This window comes from Ooceraea biroi, chromosome 7 (assembly GCF_003672135.1).
Source record: "Ooceraea biroi isolate clonal line C1 chromosome 7, Obir_v5.4, whole genome shotgun sequence".
Taxonomy (NCBI): domain Eukaryota; kingdom Metazoa; phylum Arthropoda; class Insecta; order Hymenoptera; family Formicidae; genus Ooceraea; species Ooceraea biroi.
The window spans coordinates 1280282-1292663 of record NC_039512.1 but is presented as its reverse complement, the minus strand read 5'-3'; the positions used below and the strand labels follow the sequence as shown (position 1 = coordinate 1292663).

The 12382-nt window shown below is 41.3% G+C and overlaps 1 protein-coding gene across 1 annotated transcript; it reads right to left on the bottom strand.

Moving 5' to 3' along the window:
* Nucleotides 1–8022: 8022 nt before the first annotated feature.
* LOC113562250 lies at nt 8023–10584 on the bottom strand. The gene is made up of 3 exons (XM_026971042.1): nt 10549–10584; nt 8939–9198; nt 8023–8649 (listed from the first exon to the last, which is right to left on the bottom strand). The coding sequence occupies exons 1-3, from the start codon at nt 10582–10584 to the stop codon at nt 8130–8132; spliced, it is 816 nt and encodes a 271-aa protein (XP_026826843.1). The 3' UTR covers nt 8023–8129.
* Nucleotides 10585–12382: the final 1798 nt, after the last annotated feature.

The following is a 12382-nucleotide window of genomic DNA, read 5'->3' as shown; positions in this document are numbered from 1 at the left end:
ATGTAGTCGAATATTTTGTTTAATCATGATAACATCACGTGTTTCACGATAGGACGTTCCTTCATCACAGAAACGCGACGCGGTGGAAATTATCGAGCGTCGCTCGATAAGATGTTCGGAGCGAGCGCAAAAACGGGAGCGCAAGAAGTTACTGACAGAAACGGAAGAAGGAACGAGAGAGAACTGGTGACGGGGAGTGCCGGTCGTTCTTATGCAAAGTGCGAATCGGACGACGAATTCGCAGCTCGCCATCTGCGGTTCCGCCTTCTGTTCCACCCTGTGCATTTTCCCTCCGTCCGGCGGAAGTCAGCTCGGCGTTTTTCATACGGCGACATCGACTTCTGCTTCGATTCGACCGTCGCCTTTCGAGCGACGCTCCTCTTCTCGGTGCTCGAGTCAAAGGCAGCCGATATCTCGAGGCTTTCGCACGAAATTCCTGAAGCCATGCATAAAGCGGAGGATAGAGTGCACGCGCGGGATGAAGAGGATCAGGGTGAAGAGGATGCTGCAGCGAGGACCGAGAGGGGTGGAGAGGACGAGACCGATCCATTCGGCTCCATTCAAAAGAGGGGAACCGCCACCCCGCCGACGTTGCCGCCGCGTCTGTGGGATACGATGATGAGGTTATTCCGTCCTCCCTTCCCTCAGGAAGTGACGTCACATCTCGATGTAATAAACACGAATATAAGTAGTTCCTGCGGCCGGTTCCGATGGTAACGTGAGCCGACGTGATCGAATCGCGACGGAACAGGAAACTCGAAGCGAACGGCATCATCGCCCTCGCACAGTTTCGCCGAATAAATAAGCGTCGACGTCCGACGTCTTCGAGAGGGTCTCCCGACACGACGCCGTTATAAATCTTGATATAACTCACTGCGTCGCGCGCGTCGAGACAGATAAATTCGCGCGCGTCGCAAATTCCGCGGCGGCGCTCCCTTAATTCTCTCCAGCAGATCTGAGGAGGTGTATTACATAAATGTATATTTATTTATTTTGTTCAACAGTTTGTGATAATCTGGGTTTATTAATCTCGGATCATTTTGTAGAAGAGTAATAAGCGAACTTGGGTTAATCTTTAAGCATTTATTAAATATGAGTAGAATTTTATTAATTTATTAATTAATTTCTGATACTACAGATCTCTTGCTTATAATTTCAATTTTATCGGCACACAACAGCAAAGTTTCATTTAAATATTTTATTAAGTAAATTTATTAAGCTCTCGCAAAGAATTCCAATAATGCTTTAACTGATTTACTTTTTGTTAATAGCATTGACCAATAAAGTAATGATCGGGAAATTCTGATGTAATGAATAGATCGACAAGCGCCAGTGGCGTTAATTTTCATTATACTTTCAGCAAACGCAGCGGAAGAACCGGCAGCATCTTGAGAGGCACGGAACGCTGCTAGAAGGGAATAAAACGCGGGCGTAATTCTCCCCGGAGGCGACTTTTCCGTCGATGTTAAACCACCCCGATGCTCTCATTTGGTCTTTGTCTTTACAAAGACCGAAAGGAAGAGAGAGGCAGACGAGAATACGGAGCACCGCTTACTACACTCGCGGATTAATTTCCCGTCTCTCGCTCCATATCTCGCGAACACGTCGCCGAGAAGAGGTTCAGCCGGGGTGGCGTAGTGGCGGTTGGCGACGCGCGTAAGGGCGACCGGAAGAAGGAGCGGCTAACCACGAGAGTCATTCCTCACAAAGGAGGAGAGCGCAACAATTACAAACACGGTGGCAATTACTGGATGCGTGCGTTTTTTTCGCGGTTGTTCTCTCTTTTTCCTTCTCTCTCTTTGTTTTTTTCTTTCTCAACCGCACGACTCGGTGGTCGCAAACGCGATCGCGGTGGAAGAAGCTGACGGTCCTCTTCACCCGCTACCAGCGAGAGTACACCCGGACACCCTCGCGCGACACCCTCACGCGCACGCGAAGTACTTTTCACCACCCTCGCAATCGAGCTTGGCGTGAACGAATGTGCCGCGCTAAAAACCGAGTGGCTACTCGGCCAGCATGTAGAACCTCGAGTTATATGTGCTTCCGTTCTCTTTTCTTGGTTATAGTGCTACGCTTTGAGGAACACGAATTTGTCCTGCTCGACAGAAAGGAAGAATTGTGTGATAAAGGTCGGCGGTGCACGGAAACTTATAACGTTAATTGCCGTTTTCGTTGCAACGACCACAAGCAATAATGTTCACCTTGTGAATGCGAAGAGCAAGCGAATTGGTTGATGTTGCGATGTTGTAACTTGTACGTGTTTCCTAATTGCAAATGAATTTAGTTCAAGAGAATTCTATACGCGGTCTTCCAGAAACGCTAATTCCTTTATTACATATATTGTTAGAATATTCTATTACGGTAATTATTATATCGTAGTCCATGTCATGCATAGCTCATTACACTTGTCGTGGTTTAATTACGATTTCTGTAATTGCATATGCATCGTCTCGCGCATGAGGAAACTGCAGTTCAGAGTAATACTAATAATAACTATTTAGTATTACGCTACGGCGTAACGTTCATTTTAATGTAACTCATCTGTGAAAGCATTTGCAATATCAATAAATGTCATAAGCTTCTCTATGAAACTTGAGAGCTTGACGCCCTTATTTCATAAATTCTAATTCTATCGTCTCGATTATAATCTCTTGTTTTCTTTTTCAGGAACAGAACATCTAGAAACGATTTTGAAACTATGCAGAAACATGTTAACTTCAGTAATGATGTACGGTGTCTCTATTTGTTCGCCCGTAAAATTTGCTACATCTGACACATTATCGGCTCAGACCTTTTGGTCCGACGGCTAAAACGTAGCCGCAGTATCGATGAACGAAGAGTCGTAGCACTGTGGAAAAAACGACGAACATTTGTCGACGGGAAACGGATACCACCGCGCCGTTTAGACAGATCTGTTATTTCGCTTGCACCGATTGGCTGCATGTCGATTAAGCGTCGAGTAAGCCGACACGAATTGTCGAACAGATATCTATGCGTGACCGGTCAGTACTTGAAGCTTGCCGAGTTCGCTCATCGAGTCGTTCTTTGTACCTTGTATCTTGCACATTTATTGGCTACCACAATTTTTCGATGAAGGCTGATCAAGGCAGATGCATGTCAGTAGTGATGCGCATCATCTTGAAACTCGATGCAAAACAAAATTTTGGACTTTATCACAAGAGAGGTATCCCATTAGAATTGTTAAGTTACAAGTTACTACCACTTCTATGTTTAATTTAAAAATATATTTTAACGGACAGAAAATTAAGTACAAATTTAATGTTAAAAGTTAATAAACTGTGGAAAATTATGTCTGAATAAGAAATTTTGACTCTCCGTTATTGAGAAAATTCACATTTGGTATATGGAAATGGTGGAGAATAATTCTGTGCTAGATCTGTACGCGAAGAATAAGCAGCAGGAAACGCGCGAAGATGCAACGAGAATAATGCTGCGTAAAATCTTAAGCGGCTAAACTTTTTGCGTGACTTTTTTTGTCTGCAGCGCTTCGTGGTCGCAGTGACGAAGGTCTTAAAACCGGCCCTGGACGCATCAACGCAACCGCATACGTACGTGGGAACTGGTGGATGAGGGAGAGCACAAAATGTACGATTCGGAGACAAATCGAACGTCGGTCCTCTTGGGCTTTGAAAAGCCGCCGATATATCGAAGCTGTTCGATCGAAATTTCAATGGTCACCATTCTCTCATAGAACCAGAGAGAGAGAAAGAGAGAGAGAGAACTCCGATACGGAGTTGATCGGTATTGGCAGCAGGTAGGTAGTAGGTATCCATGCGATGCACAGCCGATACGATGTATCTCGTTCGATGCTTTGTGCTCCGTCATTCCGCGATTCCCCGGAGCTTCATATGAGAATTTGATAAGGCGCCAACACGCTGCTGATGCCCGGAATACTGCCCGCGTCCAGAGGTCCACCAATAAAGTATCGTTGGTCGTGTCACGCGATAGGGGGAGGCTCGGGATTTGATTACCAAATACGACGATGGAATAACTAAGCGGTCAGTTAATCTACGATGGAATAAAACTGCGTGCCGTACTCTCCTGAACTTATTTTATTACGTTTATGTGTACGATATATTCATTGCTGTGCGTAGTCCGTAATCACGCACATGCAAATGATGGAATCAATGTGTTGTGTTTATGTGTGACATTTACTTTGGGATACGTGTGATCGCAGATCGTGCAGCTAAATTTATGTAATCTCGCTGATTGTATCTAACGATGCTAAAAGTTACACAGATCTAAGCTATACGAAGAGAAAATTCCGACGAAAAAGAAAATTCGAGGTGATGAGTTAACACCAAGCGCCTTTCTTCAAGTCCTCTTCTCTTCTCATAATTTCTTTTCTTTTTGCAGCCGCTGCGAAGGCAAGAGGGATCGGTAAAATGAATCGTATGCCTCGAGGAAACGTATTCCTCATATTTTATTCCCGCTGCTTTGCCGTCGCCTTTTTTCATCACGGCTTGATTTGAACCTGGAAGTTGCGGGCGGAGTGCGTAGCCCATGGCTGTTGAAACGCGCCAAGTGCCTAAAGGACCACGGCGTAGGAAGAGAAAAGCGCGAGAAAATTTGCACGTCTCCCGCCCGGAATGATGAATGAGTCGCTTTATCTGTTCTGCTCTTCTCGACTATCGTTCTGACTATTAAAGAAAAGAGAGACGCGCGGGATATTCGAGCGGCTGCTCGTTTGCATTCGGCGCGTGCATCCGCCGCGCCGTGTCGTTGCCGCTGTTGTTGCGACTTTCGGCATATAAAATATTCATCATCGTGTCGTATGATTTAAATAATGCAAGGACGTTTGAGGCGAGACTACGTGGCGCGAGAGAAGTGCAGTATCAGCGGGTCGTCGCGAATATCGCCCGTATGAATACACGGATTTGTAAGAGAATTTGGACGGCTGTTCCCTCTTACGATGATACTTTTCTCGGAGTTCGACGACCTCGTCTACTCTCTTTCGCTATCGAATCGATAACGGACGGATAATCCAATACGGACGGATGCAAGCTACTCCCAAGAAGAATCGAAAGGTATCGGGCGGCTGTGTGTGCGCGTATTACTGACTAATCTCGAGAGCGGTCGTGATATATACCAGGTGCCGATATATCCGCCGGAGTTATTAAGGTTCACCGATCTCGCTTCCGTAAATCTCGAAGAAACGGATGGCGGACCGTTACGGGAAACACAATTTTCCGACAATCTGCTTTCCTAGCGGACGAAAGGCAATCAAGCGTCGCTTAAGAGCCCCGCCGTTCGTTTTATGATCTCGTGGCGAACGCCGCTTCCGTCGGCGAGATTGAACGACCTGCGAAAAGGCCGCCGCCGCCGCCGCCGAGTTCGCGATATCTCCCTTTACTATTTTCGGAAAGGGATTTCTTCGGAACGTTTTCGCGATTTAATTCCGTTCTCTCGGCAGTCGCTACGCACAGCATTATATTATACGAACGATTTCTCCCCATATCTGAATTTATTACCTTGTACTAGGCGATGCAAATGGAAAACATGTGTATACTGCGACACACATGCATATACGTGTGTCTGTACAGGTGTATTTATATTTATTAACTATCGCCGACGTGTGCGCAAATGGGTATTTGCATGGATATGTCCGGATATCATATGTTCATATATATTATATTCGCGGTTGTATTCTAATACAAAATTTATTCGCAGGATAATCTTGCAAAACGTATAGATACCAGACAGGTAGTATGTGGACGTGGATGCATAATACCCATACAGCACAGAAAGTTGAAATAACGTTGCGAAGATGTTACAATGTTGAATATTAAAATATAAATATTTTTTCAACGTTGAATCTATGTTGATTCTTCTACATTGATTCTGTATGTTGCTACAACATTGAAACAACATGTAACAAATAATTTTATTAATTAATGGTCAATTTAAAAATTGTCATTCTTCTTATATGTAACAAATAATTATATTATATTTAGTAATAATTAATTAATAATGTTAAATCAATAGGTTTTCTTTTTCGCTGTACTTCTGAACTAGTGCAATAAGTTAGAATGAAGGTAAATGTTCATTGTGTCACTCGTCGCTCATTTTTAGCGTCAAAACAAGTCATGATCAAAATTAACGCTGGACATTGGTCAATTTTGATCACGTGATCTGTTTTGACGCTAAAAATGAGCGACCAGCGACACAATGAAATCGCACCTTGAAAGAAAGTATATTTGTTTCGCTCTAACTTATTGCACTGTTCAGAAGTGCAGCGAAAAAGAACAATCCTAAGATCTAACAAAGGTTTCTAGATGTTGAATTGCAATGTCTTGTGGATGTTGAATGCAATATCTACAAGACATTGCAATTCAACGGACATTAGACATTTATGCAATATCTTTTCTACGTCGAATCTACATTTTGCGATATTGATGGAACATTGCAATGTTGCTATGCAACATTTCTGAGATGTTGATTTAACGTTTGTGTGCTGTATGGGATATGTTCAAATGTTTACTTGCGCTAGGTATAGAATATTAAACATGTATCAGCATTGACGTAATTATAGCCAGAAATAAATATGAAATTGATCACGTGAGCCACGGGATTTGCAGGATACGTTGATAAAAGTCTTTTGTAGTTGTGACCTCGTTACTGCGACGCATACTGGCAAATTAGCGAATTGGGAGCAACTGGCGATAATTATTTAAAAATTGCACATCTACATTCGACGTACGATCGCAATACGCGGTTTAGATAAATGAAGTCGAGCAAGAAGCCCCTACTGAGACTGGCGGAGAGACAGGAAGGTGTAATGAGAGTAGTTTACTGCTTAATCGGAGTTTCTCAAGCGGATTCTCCAACTACTCCAATTAACCTACCGTAAAATCCGACTGTGAATAGGTTCAAGGATAAATTCGGTGTGATATCGATTAACCGTCTAGCTGTCAGACAGCTTGACGGCGGGTTAAGGATTCCATTAATAGCGCTTTCTAAAGATTCGTTCCGCTAATTACGTAATATCGCTAAAGATCATCGGGGAGATGAAATATATCTCGTAAAGAGACAAGATCTCCTCAATCCCGATCGTCACATCGTGGCGACCAGTGATTAATACATGTTGAATATTCAATCTGAGATACATCTCGAGGAAATAAGAGCTAAATCAATATCGAGATGTCTCAAATTGCAATGTAATAAATTTCAAAGTACTTGTAAGTGACAGCAACTTCTTATGCCAGGCATTTTCACTCAACTTGTAATTTGAAAGTATTTTTGTGTGGTATACTATTGCATCGTCGTTGATTTAGCTAATAAATAAGTTGAAATAAAATATCAAGAAAATATACGAACAATAGACGTGATCGTACACGATGGTACGTATTGATACGTACCATTCGCGTCTAAGTACGGTCAGTAACGTTTAATGCTAGATCTATTGACGGACGCAGAGAGTTTACGTGGTGGAGAGCGACCACAACCGTTCAGAGTCGCCGCATAGGAAGCTGCCGAGCACTTAGATGGCCGTCGTTATGTCTTCGTGAATGGCTATGGTACAAATTACACCGTGGGCGAGATGTAGGTACCTACGGGAAATATTTTTCTAAGTTTGAGTACCTGCGCGACGGCTGGAGAAACAGCCTCTTAAACATCGTCCCACGCTCAAGAGACAAGAGCGTTCGGAATTGCTGTATTAATGCTCCGTTGCATTAATATGTTGTACGTACAATTTTTTTATTCCATTGTATATCCTCCGATTTGCGTGATTCAATGATTGCGGATTCAATATAGTTGTGTGTGTGTGTGTTATCACATGCAAAGCATGTACGAAGCCTGCATACTAGAGGCATTCTCGAAAAGCATATTTCAGAATCTCGGAGCATGGCGATAGAGGAACGCAAGAAGAGAGATATGCAAGAAATATGTCGCCCGCTTGTCACATCTTACTGTGCTTTTGTCATTCGCATTCCCGTATTATTATGTTTATCGCATTCTCGGATATCTATACGGATTCTAGCTAAAGATAGAAAATTTTTATTGAAAACTTTTATTGATATCTCTGTTATCATTTGATTTATCCTATACGTTTAGCTCATACATTGCTCATATTTTGCATCGTAAATTGGTGGTACTCGAAACGGTCGCTATCTCGCCGCGTAAATCGGTTCCTCGTCGCATTCGTATTTGTACTTGCCGAACGGTTGACTATTGTGAATATTGTTCACCGCCATGTACGCGTATACACGGGGATATCGCTTTCCGGGCACGTAGCGCCCGTATCGGGACAGCACGAGGGCTAAAATAGGATTCGGGGGTGGATGTAGCTCGCTGTTGTAGCCGTCGTTGTTTAGAGTGCGACTTAGGAAGCGATCGAGGGCTCTGATGACCGCCGTTATGTCTTGCGGCCCATGACGGTAATATGACTCGGCTTTCCCACGATACGGGGATTTGCCGGCATCCAGATCGGCCGTCAGGTACCCGTCGAACACTTTGATATCCTGATACCGAGGTACGTAGCGCTGATATCCTCGGATACTTCGTGGTCCTGACAACGTCGTCGTCGTCGTCGTTGTCGTCGTCGTTGTCAGCGGTGGCGGTGACGGCGATACGTTCGGCATTTTCGCTGAGAGCCAAACGTCGTCCGGGTGAATTTCCACGGGGAACCTTGTCGAGTACCGAGGAAAGGAGAGATAGTATAATACGTGTGCAACCCTTGAGACAGAAATATCGCGAGGTATCTCGGCTCGAGATGTACGTCGACTGTAAGTCAGTATCTATTTTAGAATCTTGCGCACGTAAAATCCTACAGTTTGTGAAATCAATATAAAGCTATTGCATTCTAGTTGATCCTTTCGTCATTTTACAGCATGAGTTTTATTATTTTTATTATATTAAATGTTCCTATATTTTGCAAGAGTAATAAGAAAAAAGAATAATGCAGCGTAACAATTACCTCTGAGGACCTCTCTGCAACGTTTGCTCGTTGATATCCACGACCGACGCGGACAGAAGTCTCGCTGGACGTTCGGCCTGTAAACGTTTGGGCGACAGCTCCCTTACGTTGCTGTCCGTCGCGTGATTGTCATATTGATGATTTGGATGTCTCGGCGCGCTCAAAGTCGACGGATAACTGTGCCATGGGCGTGAGAGGTTCGTCGGATCCAGAGATACCTTGGCCGTCAGTATCGCACTTGCCAGGCAAACGCGTGTTACCTACATTTACGCAAAAGACGTCTGTTAGCGTGTTAGCTCGTCTGTCTTTCGGAAACGCATTCCCGCCGTGCCGTTCCGTCACGCGAGTCGACGGCGCTTAGAGAAGCGGCATAATGCCAGATTCGTTTTGGGAGCAGGTTCGATGCACCCAGCCACTCTGAAAATGCACGGGCAACCAAGTTCACGGCACCTGCGGTGACTCTTGAGACTAGCAGAGTAGTACTTGAAATTTATATATATATATATATACAGGGTGGCCCATTTTAATTTATACAGTCGATTTTTTAAAAAACTAAAAGAGATACGAAAAAATGTTTCAGACAGACATGTCACGATTTCGAGGGGGACATAAGATGATACCATTGGTTTGACCTTGAATAGTCGTTTGAAGGTCACGCGAAGATCACCTTCAATTTCTTAAATTGAAACCCCAACTTTTTATTGCAGATTCTTATTCTCCATCGAAAAGTAAGTAACTTTTGTCTGAAACATTTTTCCGAAAAATGTCATCTTATGTCCTTAAAATGTCCTCAAAACTCATCTTGAAGATCATTTTAAGGACATAAGATGACATTTTTCGGAAAAATGTTTCAGACAAAAGTTACTTACTTTTCGATGGAGAATAAGAATCTGCAATAAAAAGTTGGGGTTTCAATTTAAGAAATTGAAGGTGATCTTCGCGTGACCTTCAAACGACTATTCAAGGTCAAACCAATGGTATCATCTTATGTCCCCCTCGAAATCGTGACATGTCTGTCTGAAACATTTTTTCGTATCTCTTTTAGTTTTTTAAAAAATCGACTGTATAAATTAAAATGGGCCACCCTGTATATACGTATATACTGATTTTAATCAAAATTATATATGGGCAAGCAGAACTTAACACTGTGTCTCTCGGTGCGTATATTATTAATTAATGGTAGTAATGATTTTCAATTTTTTGATACTCTCGTATCAAAAAATTCTAAGAATTTATAAACATTTAAATTCTAGGAATTTAAAACATGCCTAGCTTATTGCAAACAATTTCAAAAAAATTATCCAATGTTTAGGAAAATAAAACAAAACCAATTAAATTTATAATACAAGCTCACTGAATTGCCGTTTGTTTACTATTTCAAGTGCAATTTTCCGAAATCTCTTTCGTTACAAACTTAGCATTGCTGATCTTGATCTTCTTGTTTTGAACACTTGATGATGCAACCTCTTGGTAGCAAAACGCATCACCGTGATTTTCAAAATGCGTAACGCACTTGTTTGTTCGGAGCCAATGTTTACACTTATATTATTACTGGCTGCGGTTCAATGCACTGACAAATGAGCCGCGGAGGCGTTTCGGAGCTTCGTTACCAGGCAGACAATGCTGATTCCGCCGCCGACGGCCATCCTTCTCCTATTTCGTAAAAAAGACTAAAACGCTGGCACGCACTTCGCGCGCCATTTATACAAGATGCTGCCGCGTCCGCTTAAGAGCCAAGTCTTGTCTCTGCCAGGAAATGCGTAGAGCGCGTGCCCCTGTCTCCGTCTTCTTCATGAGGATTTCTACGCTTTCCCCCCTTTTCTGTGTCAAGACCGTACGCGTACTATTCACAAATTGCAAAGTGTTATTAAGAACTTTCCTTTTGTCGCGAAGACAACTCGCGAGACGGATTCCGCATGACGGATAACTTCTGCCTCATTTAAGATTCTTTTGTTTCGTTTTAGATTGTCAGAGAACGAAGAGGCGGACCCTTGTCAGAGGTCGACTGCAAATGCAGTTCCGTTGTGCTCTACACAGCCGGAAGTACTTTTTATCGCCCGGAAAATTAAATTTTACGCAAAAGGCGAAAGAGAGAAATTCTGACATATATATTGCACAATGTAAAGATTGAATACAGGTACTGGATGAGGCAACAGTTATGTCTTGACTTCGTTTTACTATAAAAATATAGGAAAATAATGCAAATATATATATATATATATATATATATATATATATATATGAATATAAAAATACTATAAAAATAACTTGTATTATTTAAAATGATTTAGTTAGAAATTTCATCTTCTGCGATCTTCTTTTACATTTGTCTAAATAATTATTATTTAATAACACTTAATTGTAATTGTATTTATTAAAATATAGATAAAATATTTCAACTTATTTATAATTTAATATTGTATTTTGTTATATTTAATAACATATTTTTATTTTTACTACCATACAGAAACACGTTATGCATAATATAACATTACATTTTATTTAACATATGTAACATCAATGGTGAAACAGATACTTTTGCTTCAAAGTGAATTCAAAACTAATGAAATAAAATATGTATTAAAAGAAAAATTAGGAGAATATTTTTACAATATTTGTATATATTGAGTTTATTGAAAACTAATTTTGTATATAGAAGAATAAAAAAAAGGAAATTATTAATTCTGACATGTCTTTTAAGCGTCCAAATCGCTTACTAAATAATAACGACTTAATTCAATATTTATTATTGAAATTTATTTAGTTGACAGATTCTTGCTCTAGAGCGCACAATTTTACACATAATTAATTTTTCCTCATATCTAAAGATAAATTAAAAAACGAAGATTTCGGAACTAAAGATGACCTCTATATGAAACAATTGCTTTCTCTTCTTCATCGACTCAGTCGGTATAAGAATAATTTTCGTCCATTATCCCATCTGGGGAATTTGGGTCTTGTGTATTTCCAGCTTGTAACTTGCACTGCAGCCAATGGGTGCATTTCGTACTGCTCACTGCATTTTCTACCTCAATAAAGTTAGCCGGACAACTTCGACTTTAAAGTTTAAAGTTTAAAATTATAATTTACTGGCTATCTTGACATTAAAAATTGTTTTCGTATTTACATAGAAAATATTGTCTAACAAATGTTTTAATTAATCTAACAATCAACAACAAACGATTCGTATAAACAAAAATGTTTAAAATCGAAGTTGTCCGGCTAACTTTATTGAGGTGAATTCTCTTCAATCTAATTGGTATATATGTTTTCGCTGGGAAATAGCCAATCACGAATTTTCAATGAAAATCGGAAATTCTTGAAAACCTGCCTGAAGTCCGTCTTCCCGCCAATTTCCATCGCTGCTGTTTCGCGTCAGATGCTTCAATTTATTTGATGTTTTGTGTACATGTAGTGGTCTTTTTTAATTAATTTTTCAAGGAA

Excerpts from the sequence above, each read along its gene's own strand:
- LOC113562250 (XM_026971042.1), bottom strand. The coding sequence starts at position 10,584 with ATGGCCGTCGGCGGCGGAATCAGCATTGTCTGCCTG. Across the intron at positions 9,199-10,548 it reads GAATCAGCATTGTCTGCCTG|GTAACACGCGTTTGCCTGGC; the intron begins GTAACGAAGCTC and ends GCGTAAATGTAG. Across the intron at positions 8,650-8,938 it reads TTGCAGAGAGGTCCTCAGAG|GTTCCCCGTGGAAATTCACC; the intron begins GTAATTGTTACG and ends GTACTCGACAAG.